The sequence below is a fragment of the Pipistrellus hanaki genome (genome assembly GCF_964339955.1).
Source record: "Pipistrellus hanaki genome assembly, chromosome: 1".
In the NCBI taxonomy this organism is placed as follows: Eukaryota; Metazoa; Chordata; class Mammalia; order Chiroptera; family Vespertilionidae; genus Pipistrellus; species Pipistrellus hanaki.
In genome coordinates, this window is record NC_140503.1 from 82,855,421 (window position 1) to 82,874,381 (window position 18,961).

General features: G+C 35.8%; 1 protein-coding gene across 1 annotated transcript in view; it reads left to right on the forward strand.

Annotated features, from left to right (window-relative positions):
- The window catches only part of SRP54 (signal recognition particle 54), a 52,729-nt gene that overhangs the window by 23,218 nt on the left and 10,550 nt on the right, over window positions 1-18,961 (forward strand). Inside the window, exons 5-13 of the mRNA XM_084874745.1 lie at window positions 4,650-4,754; window positions 6,754-6,820; window positions 6,902-6,959; window positions 11,458-11,608; window positions 12,669-12,817; window positions 13,104-13,204; window positions 13,715-13,801; window positions 14,265-14,338; window positions 14,543-14,651. Of these exons, the coding sequence (XP_084730871.1) occupies window positions 4,650-4,754; window positions 6,754-6,820; window positions 6,902-6,959; window positions 11,458-11,608; window positions 12,669-12,817; window positions 13,104-13,204; window positions 13,715-13,801; window positions 14,265-14,338; window positions 14,543-14,651 (901 nt within the window). The remainder of the gene's footprint in view (window positions 1-4,649; window positions 4,755-6,753; window positions 6,821-6,901; window positions 6,960-11,457; window positions 11,609-12,668; window positions 12,818-13,103; window positions 13,205-13,714; window positions 13,802-14,264; window positions 14,339-14,542; window positions 14,652-18,961) is intronic.

An 18,961-nucleotide genomic window follows, 5' to 3' on the forward strand; every position in this document is an offset into this window, starting at 1 on the left:
ATGGAGCAATAGATATTATTAGTTGTACTAAATCTTGACCCTTGAGTATACACAAGTCTTTATAAGATTTTGTGTGATGAAATGGGAAATATGCAGAAAGCCCTTTTGCTGCATACTGAAATTTGATGGTTGACTTGAAGAAAGCATGTTTGATTGTTTGATTATAAGCCACCTTTTCTGCATCACCATTTTTATATGAATGTACAAAAATAGGTAGTCTGGTTATTCAGACTTGGGTATTTAGCAAATATTTTCTCCAAAGTAAATAAAGTAAGCCTGCCACTTCAAGGCAAATAACTAACAATATTGTGGCGAGCAATAAAATTCAAGTTTTCAGGTGAAAACTAGAAACTTGTATCTCTACCTTAAGTTTGACAGTGTTCCAGTATTTACTTTACTGATGAGATTAGTATTAATATTAATAAATAAAATTATTTGATGTTATATAACTCTCCCTAAGTGGGGGCTGCTTGTATCGGCTACCTTCCGAAGACTGGAGTATGGGAAGGATGAAAGTAAGAGTGACTTTACGGTGGCAAAACCCGACAAACACCATCTCAGGCAGGTGACCAAGATCAACATAAACAGTGATAAGTCATGTTGTAGTACATATCATCAGTATAATTAATTAAACACTTCACCCCTGCAGTCTCCTCCAAAAATGCCTGCAACCCCAATATAATCATGAGAAGGCCTCAGGCAAATGCCAACTGAGGGTCAGTTCTACAAATACCTGACCAGTATTTCTCGAAACTGTCCAAGTCATCAAAACAAAGAAAGTCTGAGAAAATGTCATAGCCAAGAGGACATGAGGCTTTTTGCAAAAGAAAGAGAGGATATGAGGATTTAATAGAATGTGGAATTCTGGATGGTATTCTGGAACAGAAAAGCAACATTGGGTAAAAACTAGGGAAATTGGAATAAAAGTATCGGCGGGCGTTAGTTAATAATAATGTATCGATATTGGTTCATAGATTAAAACAAAGGTACCACTGTAATTTAATTTTAAAAAATATATATTTTATTGATATTTTACAGAGAGGAAGGGAGAGAGATAGAGAGCTAGAAACATCGATGAGAGAGAAACATCGACCAGCTGCCTCCTGCACACCCCCTACCGGGGATGTGCCCGCAACCAACGTACATGGCCCTGACCGGAATTGAACCTGGGACCTTTCAGTCCGCAGACCAACGCTCTACCACTGAGCCAAACCAGTTTTGCCCACTGTAATTTAATTTGCTAATAATAAGAGTAATTGGGTATGGAGCATATGGGAACTTTCTGTACTACTTCACAACTGTTCTGCAAATTAAAATCTATTCTAAAATAAAAAGTTTATATATTTTTTAAAAATAAATAAAAATTATTTGATGTTATATAGTGAATGTGAATTCCAATATTTTCAAAATGATTAATGTCTGATTTTAGAAAATCATGTAACAGTATAAGATCCATGCAAAGTGCAAGATGCAATAACAGATTTTAATGTAATAGAGCAACTGCAGTAGCACACGGGTGTGCTGCAAGAATTTTTAAAACATTCAGTATCCTGCCAAAACTGGTTTGGCTTAGTGGATAGAATGTCAGCCTGTGGACTGAAAGGTCCCAGGTTCGATTCCGGTCAAAAGCACGTACCTTGTTTGCGGGCACATCCCCAGTGGGGGGTGTGCAGGAGGCAGCTAATCCATGTTTCTCTCTCATCAATGTATCTAACTTTCTATCCCTCTCCCTTCCTCTCTGTAAAAAATCAATAAAATATATTTTTTAATAATCCAATATCTGACTATTTTGTCAGGGACACTGACCTCTTTTCCCTTAGGTTATCATATTAAGAAATGACAAAAACCAGTACAACAACAGCTGTCTGAGATGAATGAATCAAAATTATACCTGGTTGCCCTGGCCGGTTTGGCTCAGTGGATAGAGTGACAGCCTGTGGACTCAGGGGTTCCAGGTTCAATTCTGTCAAGGGCATGTAGCTTGGTTGAGGGCACATACCCAGTAGGGAGTGTGCTGGAGGCAGCTGATTGCTGTTTCTAGCTCCCTATCCCTCTCTCTTCCTCTCTGTAAAAAGTCAATTTTATATATATATATATATATATATATATATATATATATATATATATATATAAAAATTATACCTGTTTTTTTTGTCAAATCAGCAAAAAGTACAATATATTGTATTTTCTGTTATGCCACAGAATTTTATTTTTTAAATATATTTTATTGATTTTTTACAGAAAGGAAGGGACAGAGATAGAGAGTTAGAAACATCGATGAGAGAGAAACTATCAGCTGCCTCCTGCACACCCCCCACTGGGGCTGTGCTCTTAACTAAGGTACATGCCCTTGACCGGAATCAAACCTGGGACCTTTCAGTCCGCAGGCCAACACTCTATCCACTGAACCAAACCGGTTTCGGCATGGTATGCCACAGAATTTTAGTAATTAGTTTATGCGTGCCATGAGATGAAAAAGGTTGAAAGTCGCTGTAATAGAGTATGAAAGTTAATGGGAAAAAAAAGTCATTAGGGTTTCATATTCCATACTGCACTAACCTTTACCAACTACCTTGATTATAAAGGAGTCCTGAGACTAAAAATCTCTGTACTGTTATTGTTGAGTGCAGCTGGAAGAATAGATTTATAAAATAATAATTCAGTAAAATGCATACGTTCCAAATAGAGAGAGCTCATTAGGCCATGTGATATAGAGAATGGAGGTAAATGTAGGGTAGAATAAGTTTTCTAAAAGGAGTGGATTTATATTTGAGATAGATTTTGGCTGTTTCAAAAGTTCACTTAATAAGGCTAGGCAAAATGTGTGTTCTTTTCCTTCTTTCTCTACAACATGACTTTCTTCCAAATTCAGGTGTAATATGGATTATGTGACTTTTATGCTATCTTTTAGCTTGAGCTTGGCAAACTTTCTCTTAAGGCCTGAACAGTTTAGGCTTTGTGGGCCGTATGGTTTCTGTTACAACTACTTGGATCTGCTGTTGTAGCACAATTGCAGTACAAATGGGTGCGGTAATGTTTCATTAAAACATTTTATACACATAGTTTGTCAAGCTCTAATCTAGGACATTAATTACTATTATGGCTTTATTATTATACTAGAGGCCCGGTGCACGAAATTTGTGCACTTGGGGGTAGAGTTCCTTATCCCAGATTGCAAGAGGGCGCAGGCCAGGCCAAGGGACCCCACGGTGCATACATGATCAGGGGCTGGAGAGGGATGCAGGAAGTTGGCCAGCCGGGGAGGGACCGTGGGAGGACTCAAGGGCATGTTCGGCCCCTTGCACTCAGTCCCAATCGGTCATACCCCAGCAGCAAGCTAAACTACCACTTGGAGTGTCTGCCCCCTGGTGGTCAGTGCACATCATAGCAGCTGGTCAACCAGTCAACTCTCTACCCCCTTGTGGTCAGTACACATCATAGCAAGAGGTTGAGCAGCCTTAGTATATCATTAGCATATTAAACTTTGATTGGTTGAATGGACAACCGGACACAACACATTAGGCTTTTAAACCATAGGATGGAGATCTGTGTTTTAAGCTCTGAACAACTGACTTGCAAATGAATTTTTTTCAATGAATTTTAAAAATACCTCATGCTTGCACGGAACCAAGAGGAAGAAAGAAAACAGGGAGAACATCACAGGCACTCCTCTTCATATATTACCCAAGTTTTCATGGAAAGATGTCATACTGATCATTTGTCTTGGTACCAAATTAATAAAAGTAGCTTTGTGTACATAATGTGGCAAAAACAAACAAACAAACAAACAAACAAACAAACAAACAAAACCCTCATGCCTGTTAGTTTGGGGACTGTTCATATGTGAACCTTAAGTTTCCATTGACATTGTGATTATTTTTTACTAACCCTCTAAATATATTAATTTATAGAACAGTAGATATTTGGCATTGGAAAATTTGACATTTGACTGATTTGGAATGTCTTTCACATATAATTTTGTTCATATATAAATATTTGTCAAATTGAATGTAAAGATAGATATCATCTCAATATTGTAGCCATTTGCCACATATGGTTATTGAGCACTTTTGTAATATGGCTAGTTCAAATTGAGATGTACTCTAAGTTTGAAACTCTTGCCAAATTTGAAGACCTACTATAGAAAAAGGGAATATAAAATATCTTATTTTTTTAAGTATAGACTACATGTTGAAATGTTAATATTTTGGGTGTATTGGGTTAAATAAAACATTAAAATTAATATAAATTGTTTTTGCTTTTTTAAATGTCACTACTAGAAATTTAAAAATTCATATGTGACCTGTATATATGTTTCTGCAGTGCTGATGTTGATTACTCCTTTGGCTCAAACTTGGTCTCACATTTCACTCACATTCTACTTTGTCCTAAAAAATGTTTTAAGATTCTTCCTCTGAATTGGTTTGACATTATAGGGTTATTTATGACTCCACAATGCATTATTATAAGTTCTTAAATTTCACTGTATGTACAAAGGGAAATAGAGTTGTATTAGAATGGTAGAATAATGGTTGCCTTTTATACAGATGTCCTTAAATTATTTTTAGTTTAAAAGTTTTGGAGAGAGATGCTTTGAATGTAAGCATATGTTAACCTGATTTTCTGTTTATTTTACTTTTGGGATGTAGCTTGTAGACCCTGGAGTTAAAGCATGGACACCTACTAAAGGAAAACAGAATGTGATCATGTTTGTTGGATTGCAAGGGAGTGGTAAAACTACCACATGTTCTAAGGTAAATTATAATTAATTTTAAAATAAAGTCATAGAGAAGATAGTTTTGTAAAAATCAAATTTTATGTTAAATCAGGCTATATAGTATTGTTGCTTTTCAGTTTTGTATTACTTGATGTATCTATTATATATTTGTGATAGCTTTTTGTAGGATAAGAAAAAGTAAACCCATAGTTTCTCTTGTGATTGCTTTTTGAAAGAATGATAGATCCTATATAATAAAAGCTAATAAGCAAATCGACCAAACACTAGAACGACCAGTCATTATGATGCACACTGACCACCAGGGGGCAGATGCTCAACACAGGAGCTGCCCCCTGGTGGTCAGTGTGCTCCCCCAGGTGGAGCGCCACTTAGCCAGAAGCCCGGCTCACGGCTGGTGAGCGCAGCAACAATGGCAGGAGCCTCTCCCAACTCCATGGCAGCGATAAGGAGCAGCAAGCCAAGTGGTAAGGAACAGCGAGCAGGTGGTCAGCAAGGAGCTAGGGGTCCCAGGCTGCAGGAGGGTGCAGGCTAGGCTGAAGGGACCCCCCCCTCAGTGCATGAATTTCATGCACCAGGCCTCTAGTTTCTATATAACTGTGTTCTTTCTTTTACCAATAAGACTTCCTGTCCTTTAAGGAGGTGAGTATATGATTTTTTAGAGGGGAAAAAAGGAAATTTTACCTTATCTCCTATGGCTCAAGACTCTCCTATTCACAGTGTCACACCCAGCATAACATAGATCTTTATTTTACACTAGAGGCCCGGTGCACAGATTCATGCACCAGTGGGATCCCTTGGCCTACTCTATGCCTTCTCGCAATCTGGGACCCTTCGGGGGATGTCCAATCCAGATTGGAGAGCCCTATCCCCACAGGCCCGATCCAGACAGGAGGGAGCCCGATCCTGTGCGTTGAGCACCTGTCCCCTGGTGGTCAGTGCTAGTCATAGCAACCAGTTGTTAGGTCGTTCAGCCACTTAGGCTTTTATAGAGAGAGAGTAGAGGCCCAGTGAATGAAATTCGTGCACAGGTGGAGGGAAACAGTGTCCCCTCAGCCCAGCCTGGACCCTCTTCAATCTGGGACACCTCGGGGAATGTCCGACTGCCGGTTTAGGCCTGATTCCACAGGGGACATCCCTATCACAATCTGGGACTGCTAGCTCCTAACTTCTCACCTGCCTACTTGCCTCATCATCCCTAACTGCCCCCCCCTGCTGGCTTGGTTGCCCTCAACTGCCTGGTCACCCCTAACTGCCCCACCTGCCAGCCTGGTTGCCCCTCACTGCCCCTCTCTGCCAGCCTAATTGCTCCTCAAGGTGCCCCCCCCCCCCGCCAGCCTGGTTGCCGCCAACTGCCCCCCCTTCCAGCCTGGTCACTCCTCACTGCCCCCCCTCTGCCGGCCTGGTTGCCCCTCACTGCCCCCCCTGCCGGCCTGGTCGCCCCACACAGCCTGGTCAGTCATTTGGTCGTACCTCGCTAAATCTCCTGCCGGCCTGGTCGCCCCACGCAGCCTGCTGTTTGGTTGTTACTGTGAGGGCGTCATGACCAATTTGCATATTACCCTTTTATTAGTATAGATTATTAGTATAGATATACTTATGCTAATTTTTAATTCATTATACCACACTTTCTTCCAGAATTGGGTGCCTCAACTTTGTTAACACCTTTAGTTTCACAAGCTTCAACTATCTTAAAGCTTAGAAAAAAAACAAAGGATTATTTCTTAGAAGATTATGTTATTATTTTTAATTCATTAACACTAATTGTAATTAACATTTTTTACTACAGTCATTTGTTGCTTGATCATCTTATATTCTTTGAATGTGACTGTATGGCAGTTAGAATTTAAACTCTTTAGGAAAGTTACTGTATTCAAAATTTAATATTATTATTCAGGAGAATATGGGTAGTTTTACTTAATCCCTTAAGTAAATAACTAGGATAAACAGTAAAAATTATATATATATAATAATGTATATTTATTGATGTTATATATTTTTTAATCTTCCTTTCCCAGTTAGCTTATTATTACCAGAGGAAAGGTTGGAAGACCTGTTTGATATGTGCAGACACATTCAGAGCAGGTAATGTGTTGAAATTTGAAATTTTGTTTCCTGTAATTTTTATTTTTAAGTTTGAGGATTCATTAACTCTTTATCTCTTAGGGGCTTTTGACCAACTAAAACAGAATGCAACGAAAGCAAGAATTCCATTCTATGGAAGGTGAGTTTTTGTTTTTTATTTTGATACTCAAGTGCCTCATCTTGTCTTTCTATTTTATGTTATTTAGTCACATTTTAATATATACTTATAAGTTTAAATTCTTTCTGGAACAAAGTGGAAATATAATTAGTAAATTGATGACTTTTATTATTAAAACAACTCTTCTGATTCAACCTGATAGATTAGAGTAGAAATGTTTAGTTTTTAATTCTGCTTTGCATGCTTATCATCCTGCCTTTGCATACTTTCTGAACTCTTTCTGCTTCTCTCTATTCCTATTGTTTCTTTTAAGATCTGTCTAAAGCACTACTCATTTAAACACACACTGGTGAATTCCATACTGTTTGTTTCTTTATCTTTAGTACATCATTTAAAAAAGTTTGATGATCTGCCTGGCCGGGTAGCTCAGTCAGTCAGAGTGTTTGATCTCTGGTCAGGACACATACAAGAAAGCAGCCAATGAATACATAAATAAGTGGAACAACAAATCAATCTCTCTCTCCCTCTCTCTCTCTCTCTCTCTCTCTCTCTCTCTCTCTCTCCCCCCCAATTTATTTATTTATTTATTTATTTATTTATTTATTTTTAATATATTTTATTGATTTTTTACAGAGAGGAAGGGAGAGAGATAGAGAGCTAGAAACGTCGATAAGAGAGAAACATCGACCAGCTGCCTCTTGCACACCCCCCACCGGGGATGTGCTTGCAACCAATGTACATGCCCTTGACCAGAATTGAACCCGGGACCTTTCAGTCTGCAGACCGACGCTCCACCACTGAGCCAAACCGGTTTCAGCTCCCCCCAATTTTTTAAACAAAATTTGATCATCTTAAAATGGTTTATAATCTGTACACATATCAGAGATTCTGATCATTGCTATCCTTCATTTGATACATTGCTATTCAGTTAGGTAGTTTGTATATGTTAGAATAATTAATTAAAAGAAACAAGTCTAAATTGAATTTAGGAGGACTTGTTTGAAACAATTGCATTTTTTCTTAACATTATTAATGTAAATGGTTTATAATACCTTCAGGAAAAAAAACTTAAAGAAGCTAAGATTTGAGGTAATTAAATAGTGGATATTTTTTTGTTAGTCATTACCTTCTTCTTTTTGGCTGGCCAGAAAAGCTAGTGAACTTTGACTATATATGCTCTTTATTGAATTTTTTTTCTTTTAGTTATTTTTTAATAATGATTTCTAACAAATAGATTAATGAATAATAGTAGGTATTTTAATTTTAGGATAAAGACTGTTTCTCACATAGTTTTAAAACTCAAGGTAGACCTGGCTGGTTTGGCTCGTGGATAGAGCATCAGCCCATGGACTGAGGGTTCCCAATTCAATTCCGATCAAGGGTACATGCCTGGGTTGTGGGCTTGATCCCCAGTTGGGGGCGTACAGAAGGCAGCCAATCAATGATTCTCTCTCATCATTGATGTTTCTCTCTCTCCTTCTGCCTTCCTCTCTGAAATCAATAAAAATATATGTGTTTTTTAAAAAGGTTAAGTGATAATAAAATGTTATATCTGTAGGGTTCAAAATTTTCAAATGATATAATAGCTCTGATAATTACCGTATTTTTCGGACCATAAGACGCACTTTTTTCCCCCCAGAAGTGGGGGGAAAAAGTCCCTGCGTCTTATGGTCCAAATATAGCATATACATATACTGTAAAAAAAAAGTTTTTTTACTTGCCCGGCTCTGTGTGGTCTCTGTGTGCTTGCCCGGCTCTAAAATGGTTCTAAATGCTGCTGTTTACTTTACAGGGTTGATTACATGTGTTTATGACTGTGATGTTGGGTTTTAACGCACGTAAAATATTTTAGGACACTATTTGCTTCAGAATCTTTTTTTCTTCATTTCTCTTCTCTAAAATCTGGTGCGTCTTATGGTCCGGTGCGTCTTATGGTCCGAAAAATACGGCACTTAAACTTTTGACCAAGGCTAGAGTATTAATTTTTAACCAGTATCCTCAGTATCATTTATTAAATAACTTCTCCTTTATTCATGTTACCTTAAAAAACATATTAGTGAGCATTGTTCTTCTTGGAGGGCTGAAGGGAATGGGAGTGGGGAAGAACTTGACTATATCTGCAATGTTAAATTTATATATTTGATGGGGGAGGTGGTAGATACAGAACTGTTATGTTATTTGTTCGATCTTTTTTCTAAAAAACAACAACAACACTATTTTAATTAAAAGTTTTAAATTAAATAAGTGAAAGTACTAAGTTTCACTTCCGAGTTAACAGTTTTTAGCGTGTCTCTCTGCTTGATTTCAATATCTTTATATATCAAATTAACACACAAATATAGATAGATAAGTAGGTAGATGGATGGATGGATGGATAGATAATTTTCAATTAAAATGGACTCTTACAGTGCGTTGTACTTCCATTGCTGTGATAGGGGTCATATGAGTTATGTAAATTTGTCAAACTCTTCAAAATGAACATTTAAAGTAGTGCATTTTATTGTATGTGAATATGCCACTATAGAATTGATTAAAAATGGGATCTTGCCAAAACTGGTTTGGCTCAGTGGATAGAGCGTCAGCCTGCGGACTGAATGGTCCCGGGTTCAATTCTGGTCAAGGGCATGTACCTTGGTTGCGGGCATATCCCCAGTGGGGGGTGTGCAGGAGGCAGCTGATCGATGACTCTCTCTCATCATGTTTCTAACTATCTCTCTCCCTTCCTCTCTGTAAAAAAAATCAATAAAATATATATTTTTTAAAAAGGGATCTTATGACAAGATAGTGATTATTACTGGGAGGTGCTAGTTATGTTGTTTCTTGATCTTCGTGCGTTTGCTTTGCGAAAATTTATTGAGTTGATTAATTGACCTTTTTATGTATGTTATACTTCATTAAAACAAATTCTAAGAAAATGTGATCTTAATAATTCTGTTACAGACAATATACTGTTTAAGGTAATTTTTTTAATGACATCATTGTATTCTTTTGTATGCGTGTATATTCTTTTTTTTTTTAATATATTTTATTGATATTTTACAGAGAGGAAGAGAGAGAGATAGTTAGAAACATCGATGAGAGAATCATCGATCAGCTGCCTCTTGTGCACCCCCTACTGGGGATATGCCTGCAACCAAGGTACATGTCCTTAACTGGAATCGAACCTGGGACCTTTCAGTCTGCAGGCCCACGCTCTATCCACTGAGCCAAACCTGTTTCGGCTGCATGTATATTCTTAAGCACTTTCCTTATGAACATATCTGATCATATTTTTTTTTACACACTTATGAATTTTCTTTTTTTTTCCTTTTTTTCTTGATTATGGTATCACAATAGTACACATTTATGAATTTTAATTGTATTTTATATTGAAAATACCTGGTAGTAACTAATCTGTATTTTCTTTATCAACATTTTCTTGTCTATTCTAACCAGCTAATTTCCCTGGATAAATTTTAGAAATTTTTATTAAATTTCAAAAAGAAAAATCACCCAAGATTATTGATCATTTAAAATATATTCCATTGAAATCAGTTAATTTAGGGGAGAACTGACATATTTACTATATTTGTATAATTCCATTTAGTAATCTGCTTCATTTAAATCTCACACATATTCTTGTAGCTCTGGGCGATGTCCACTCTACATTTTAGTTGTATTCCATTGAAATTGTTGTGTGCTGCTGCGGTTAGGTGTCTACCCGAGCAGCCATCTTGGATTCTCCTGTCACACATATTCTTATTAAGTATATTTTCTACCTAATTTGTGTTGTTATTTTAGGGAAAAACATTTTTTTTAGATTATGTCTTTTCATTTGACAGTATTAATCTGTATAAAAAGTTCCACTAATCAGAATACAAATTAAAATTTGATCTCATTTTTTTATTTTCAAAGTAAAACATTTTTGAGGATTGTAAAAAAGTAGTGCAACAGGAAGGAAATTAAACGTTGTGGAAGACATTTTTGTTTTAAAAACCAAAAGTCTAAACAGTCAGACCAGTTTATTTAAGGTCAACATGTAGGGGTGTATCAACAATTTCAAAGAAGCAACATTAATATGTTTCTCATATTGGCTATCTGTTTAATACCAAGAAATGAGAAAAACCTTAAATGACCAACAGTAGGACATTTATTTAATAAACGATGACAAAGCTATCTGATGGAATGCTTATAGCCTAAAAGTCATACTTTACAGGAACATTTAATGGTTTTTATAATGCTTACAAAAGGGTATTAAATGGAAAAGCGTGTGAAACACTAGGTAACAGAAATTCAACTACTGTATTTTTAAAAATTGAAGAAAACAACTTATTCAAGAGAGACATACAGCAGAATCAGACAGGATTTTGTAATTGGAAAACTGGATACCGCTTTATGCTGACCTAGAAGTAAATTGTTATATGTAATACTTAATAGGTTTTATTCTTCTAAATTGAAATTGAGATCATTATGACTTTTCCATAATAGATTAAAGGAAGTTTTGGTGTTGGTTGTTAAACCATTTGTCCATATTAAATAGCTATACAGAAATGGATCCTGTTATCATTGCCTCTGAAGGAGTGGAGAAATTCAAAAATGAAAATTTTGAAATTATTATTGTTGATACAAGTGGCCGTCATAAACAAGAAGACTCTTTGTTTGAAGAAATGCTTCAAGTTGCTAATGCTATAGTAAGTAGCTTTATTTTAACATTATGAAGTCTTTGGTTAAGTTAATTATAAACCCTGGTTGAATTTATGACCTGTATAAATTATTTTTTGCCTATAAGATAGGCTCCAAGTACTTTATTTTTGTCTTGGGTACCTCTATCTGTATGAAAATGACTTTATCTTCTCTATATTAAGAATGAAATTTTCATGAGCAAATATCAGAAAAATAATTTCCTATCTCATTCATCTTACTAGTATGTATGAGAGAAAAAAAATCAGGAATTAACCTTTAATAACTATTGCATTTCCTCTCTGTAAATACTTAAGTCAAATTAGAAACATTTACTTTAGGATTTTCAAAGTGAGGCACTTAAAAATGTTAATCATCACTTAGTTTCTCTTTAGAATTTTGATGGAAATAATTTGGGAAGAAGAAGCAGTTTATAGGTAATATTATAACATATTATAAACCCATGTTTTGCACTGGGTGGAGGCTATAATTCTTTGGCTCATTATAATAAGTTTCTTTTTAACTATGCCAGTATTTGACCTAGTTAAGCACAGCGAAGAGAAATAGTCTCACTTGTATTTTATTCAATTTGGTTTTCATGTGCATTCTTCTACTTTTTATTTTTCTCTGATTTACTTTTGCTCTTCTCTTTGCCTACAGTGTTATTCTTCCAGACCTTTGTATAACTTTTTTTTGTTTATCCAGGCCTTGGCCCAAATGTTTACCTCCAGAGAGGCCTTCCCTGACTACCCTACCTAAAGAAGTCTCCCTCACCTTAAAACTGATATTCTCTATCCCAGTTTAGTAACAACTAAACTGGGATAGAGAATATCAGTTTTATCAGTCTCCTCTAAACTATAATCATTATAGTATAATGTAAGTCGCACTAGGACAAGGATTTTCTTATTTATCTCATTGTCTTAGGACCTAAATAGTGCCTAATACATGGCACTCCCTCAAAATATTTATTGATTGGATGAATAATTATTTATAATAAATATTTTATGTAGCTTCTAATGATGTTGCTGAAGATCAGGAAAAATATGTATTTTTTCTATTTAAATTTTCTAGCAACCTGATAACATTGTTTATGTGATGGATGCCTCCATTGGGCAGGCCTGTGAAGCCCAGGCTAAGGCTTTTAAAGATAAAGTAGATGTAGCCTCAGTAATAGTGACAAAACTTGATGGCCATGCAAAAGGAGGAGGTGCACTCAGTGCGTAAGTATCATTGATGCTCTTGTCCTATGTCTTAGCCTTATATGGTGTGTGTGTGTGCGCACGCATATGCGTACTTACAGATTTCTTATTGTTCATTTAAAATATATTCCAGTAGTGGACCTAATATGGTCTATGATAGAAGTTTAAATAGAAACAAAATTTTGGAGTCCCTCTGATACATAGTTTTGTTTTAATTAGTTAAAAGAAATTTGAGCTATGTACCTCTGTCTAATTAGCTTTGAAATATGCAAGAAATTTGTTTTCATTTCATGTTTTCATTTTGTAGAGTTGCTGCCACAAAAAGTCCAATTATTTTCATTGGTACAGGGGAACATATAGATGACTTTGAACCTTTTAAAACACAGCCTTTCATCAGCAAACTTCTTGGTATGTATGATGGTAGAATACACAAAAATCTCCAAGAAATAGCATGGATCTTTAGGACAGATTAGGGTTTTAATTCCTTCTACTCACTAACTAGTTCAGGAGAATCATGTCCTTCTATGATTTATCTTCCTCACCTGTAAAATAGGGATGGTGGTTATTTACTTCTTGTGGTTAGAAGGTTAACATGAGCTATTAGAAGGCAAGTTATTTTTGAAAAGTTGTAGAGCACAATACAAAAATATAGTGGTTGTACTAATAGCAGTGAAAATGGCAATAAAACTTTCATAATATCTCCAGCTGTTATAGAGAACATGGAATTTGAAATTAAACCCTGAGTTGGCATCCCTGCTTTGTCATTTAACCTTTCTAGCTTCAGTTTTCTCACCTAAAGTGAAATAGAAATAACAGATCTGCCTATCTCACGGGGTTATTATGTATGTGCATGTATTTTGTGTAATGTAAAGTAAGGTATGCTATTAGTTGTTAATTTTACTTTTTTGCATATTATAGGTATGGGTGACATTGAAGGACTGATAGATAAAGTCAACGAGTTGAAGTTGGATGACAATGAAGCACTTATAGAGAAGTTGAAACATGGTATATAAGGAGCCAAAAGCATTTTATCTCAGAATATCTTCTACTTTTTAATAAAACTAGTATTTATTTGTTTGAAATGATGTATATTAATAAGCTAATTCCTGAAATGTTTATTTCTTAGATGATTTATATACAAATCATTTTAAATTTCAGACGTCTGAGCAATTTAATTTTAGTCATCCTAGTGGGTATAGTTTATCTGCTTTGTTTTCAAGTGTCTTGTGTATTTTTTTATTCCATTTTCTCTGATAGAAGGTAAGCTTCTCTAGGATAAGATCTGTGTATCTGTATATTCTCTATTGAATTCATCCTATGATCTTGCACATAATAACTGCTCAATGAGTATTTATTGATTGGATATTTTATAAGTGTGCTTCAAGATGAACCCATAATGAAAGAAAATACTAGTTTTATGAAATGAAATGTACATCCTCTAATATATCTGACTCACATTGTATTTCAGGTCAGTTTACGTTGCGAGACATGTATGAACAATTTCAAAATATTATGAAAATGGGCCCCTTCAGTCAAATCTTGGTTAGTTATCCTCAAAAGTTTTTATAACTTGTTTTTTCATTAAAATTTCTAAGAATAGATGTATTTGTTTTAATTATTTTTAATATTTGGGTAAAGTATCTACTTTAAAAACAGCGTCAATGTTAAAGCCAATAATTAAATGCCAGTATTCGGAATAATACATCTCAAGCTATTATTGATTTTGTGTTTAAATATGTCTTTTAGGGAATGATCCCTGGTTTTGGAACAGATTTTATGAGCAAAGGAAATGAACAGGAGTCAATGGCAAGGCTAAAGAAATTAATGACGATAATGGATAGTATGAATGATCAAGGTAAGTTGATAGATTACTTGTTCTGCATATCAGCAAGTTTTCACTGTGGTCTTGTGGACAAGATGGAGAAAAATGGAGACTACAAGGCTTTTGTTAGGTAGATTTTTATTTGTTTGAAAGCTCTTACTCAGAGGTTAATGATTAGTAGATAGACTTCATTGAGAAAATGGTCTAGTTCCATGGAAACAACACTAGTTCTTCATGATGTTGGTAGAAAGAACTTAAAGGGGGAGTTCTTTAGTCAAGTAAATTGGGTGGAAGGCCAGGTTAAAAACAAACTCTTCAGATCTCTAGTATGCTAATGTGAAATGGCATTTATGAGAGAGGGATGGTTTAAGCCAGTGTTTTTCAACCTTTTTTGGGCAAAGGCACACTTGTTTCATGAAAAAAATCACAAGGCACACCACCATTAGAAAATGTTAAAAAATTTAACTCTGTGCCTATATTGACTATATATAAAGTAATTCTCTTGAATAGGAATCAAACACAAAGAAAGTATTTTATAATTACTTTATTATGAAATATTAAGTAAACAAAATAGTGAAAAATTATAAAATTCTTGTCTTGTCTGCACCTACGGCACACCAGGCAACATCTCGCCGCGGAACAGCGGTTGAAAAACGCTGGTTTAAGCAATGTTTGCAAAGTTATTTCGCCCTGAAACTGATTGTTCATTTTTCATTCTTCTTCGATGAAGTACATTGCTCTCTCTAATCCTTTATTATCACTGCCTTCTATACTTCAGGTGTTTTATCTGGTTCTCATTCCATTAGCATTTCTAGTCCCTAAACCCCTTTATCTTTTTATTAGTTTTTAAGCACCCTTTCTGATTCAATCCAGCTTATATATCATAATACTCTTTTTTAAGGCTCTTTACCACTTGACCTCTGGCCTCATTCACAAAAAATACATGCAATTTTTTTTTTGTCTCTATCTCTTTCCTAAGCTTTAGGCTTTCATAGTAATTTAAATAAGATTGTGTCTTTCTTATCTTCAATATTGCAAAAAGTTTTATATAAAGAATTAGTAAGCCGAGACCGGTTTGGCTCAATGGATAGAGCGTCGGCTTGGGGACCAAAGGGTCCCGGGTTCGATTCCGGTCAAGGGCATGTACCTTGGTTGCGGGCATATCCCCAGTGGGGGGTGTGCAAGAGGCAGCTGGTCGATGACTCTCTCTCATCAATGTTTCTAGCTCTCTATCTCTCTCCCTTCCTCTCTATACAAAATCAATAAAATATATTAAAATAAATAAATAAATAAATAAAACACATCCTCCTTTAAAAAAAAAAAAAAAGAATTAATAGATGCAGCCATATCTAGAGTACTTTACTCTGTCTTAGGCATTGTCCTTAAGCACTGTCCTGAGGACTTAACATATATTAACCCACTTAATTTTCACAACAAATCTTAAGGGGCAATTCTGGATTCAAAATCCATTGTTATCTATCTTTTACAGATTAGGAAACTGAGATGCAGGAAGTAATATTCTCAAAATCACTAGGTAGAGTAGAGAATATGGGCTTCAAACCCAGTCATTCTGGCTCAAGAGTCTACACTCTGTATCACCTTCTCTGTAGGTGCTCACTAAATGATGGACATTTTTTTTTTTACATGTTTGAAAGTTTTCTGAGGCAAATCAGATCCAAAATTAGTGCTTCTCTCCTGGTAAATGACATTTCTATCTATCTACTCAGTCACCCAAGCTAGAAACAGGTCAATTTAGATTTATATCCTCGCTGATTTTTGGTTTAATGGTTGTATTGATTGTGAAGATATGTCAGTTTTGCTTTATATATTTTATATATGCTTTTTTGTTGAGTATATACACATTTAGAATTTTTATGTCTCCCTGGTAAATGACTCTTTTATCATTAAGTATGTAATGTCCTCCTTTGTTCTGGATCTACTTTGATATTAATGCAGCCACTTCAACTTTTTTTTAATATGTTTTCATTGATTTCAGAGAAAGAACTGGAGAGGGAGATAGAAACATTGATGAGAGAGAATCATCAATTGGCTGCCCCTTACTGGGGATTGGGCCGCAACCTGGTCTTTTGGCTTGTTCAGGAATCGAACCAGTTACCTCTGGGTGCATGGGACTAGGCTCAACCAACTGAACCTCACCAGCCGGGCTTCACCTTTTTTTAAATTAGTTTTTTGCATTGTGTATCTTTTTTCATCCTTTTACTTTTAAATATATATATATATTTTATTGATTTCAGAGAAGGGAGAGAAAGAGATAGGAACATCAATGATGAGAGACACTCATTGATCAGCTGCCTCCTGCATGCCCTCTACTGGGAATCGAGCCTGCAACCCAGGTCTGTGCCCTGATGGGAAATCAAACCATGACCTCCTGGTTTATAGATCGACCTTCAACCACTGAGCCATGCTGGCTGAGTCCATCTTTTTACTTTTAAATTACCTATATCAAACTTTTAAAAATTTATCATTATTGTTGAAAGTATTACAGATGTCCTCTTTTTTCCCCCCATTGACCCTTTCTAGCCCACTCCCACCCCCCACCCTGGGCCTTCACCATACTTGTCTGTGTCCTTTTTATGTCTATATACACATACTAGAGGCCAGGTGCACGAAGATTCGTGCAAGAATGGGCCTTCCTTCCCCGGCTGCTGGCACTGCCTTTGCTCCAGCCCGGAGCCATCTTTCTGTCTTCCCACACTGCCCAGAGGCCCAGAGTGGCTGGGGCTATGTGGAACACCTGCATCATCACCTTGGTGGCAATGCAAGTGTCCTGCCCCCAGCCGCTCAGCACCTGTGTATGCAAGTTAATCTGCCATCTTTGTTGAGTTAATTTGCATACTCACTCCTGATTGGCTGGTGGGCATTGTGAAGGTACAGTCAATTTGCCTCTTTTTCTTTTATTAGTGTAGATAAGTTCTTTGGTTAATCTCTTATTACCATCCATTCATCCCTGCCTTCCCTCTGAAATTCATCAGTCTTTTCCATGTTTCTATGTCTCTAGATCTGTTTAGTTCATCAGTTTATTTTGTTCTTTATATCCCACATATGAGTGAGATCATGTGATACTTGTCTTTCTCTGACTGGCTTATTTCACTTAGCATAGTACTCTAGGTCCCTCCAGAGTGTCATATTTAAAGTGAGTTTCATGTCAACAGCATGTAATTGGGTGGTTTATCTTTTAATACAGTCTGATGATCTCTTTTAACTGATAGAGTGTTTATATATTAGTATTTATTTATAATTCTGTTTATTCCCTCTGATTTTGTTCTTCTGCTTTCTCTTTTCTGTGTGCCTATGGGTTATTTGAACATATTTAAATTACCTATGGTGTTTTTGAGTATATCTCTGAGTAGTTTTCTTAGTGATTGCTCTGGGTATTACAATATACACAGGTATTTAACTTACCACAGCTACTTGTATCAATGTTTTACCACTTGAAGTGGAACATAGAAACCTTAACATCACCTTAGATTTTAGTGAGTTCTACTTTCTAAATATTTCTCACATATTCCCTGTTTTCTTTGCCTCTATATCTACTGCATAGCTATGCTAGCCTCCCTAACATTTCCCCTTTTATTTTCTCATCCTCTTTTCAATCTTTCTTTCTCACTGCCACAGAATGGTTTTTCTTCTGGGCTCAAATCTTTCAATTGTTCTTTATTGTCTTCATGATGAATTCTAAACTGTTAAGCTTAGCATACAAGTTCTGTTATAACTTGCCCTTACCTTACTTGTACAACTTCTTAAATCTCTCAGCTCTTACTTATGCTTGATTTCTTCTAAACATAGTTATTACTGTAGGAATCTATGTTCTACTTCCTAGAATGCCCCCTTCTCCTTTCTCTTCTGTACTTACCTCATACCTTGTCCTTCAGGACTACTCACTTAAAGAGAAACCACCACCTGGAGCTCCTCCTGACTTCCTTTCTTCTTTATGTCTCCTGCTATTTGCTTAATTCTATCATATTGCTAGATGTGCTATTATTAGCTTATCTTCTCTCAACTCTGTTTGAGCTTTTGAAAGAAATATAATACACATTTCCTAAATATTTAATAATAAATCTGCATTTATGAAATGGATTTAGAAGTTTTAATGGACTGTAAGCTTATTATGAGACAATTTAATATTGTATTGTATTGGTAATCAGACTTCATCTGGATTTCAGTTTACTTCTGGACAGAATGCTTAGAGGGCATAGACAAATTAGAAGTTGTATTTAGAAAAGCAGTATGATAAATGAGGTTCTAAAGAGTTGGATATTTTTCACCTAGAGAAATTCATAGGTCACATGTGTGTGGCTCCCAAATATTTGAAAGACTTATTC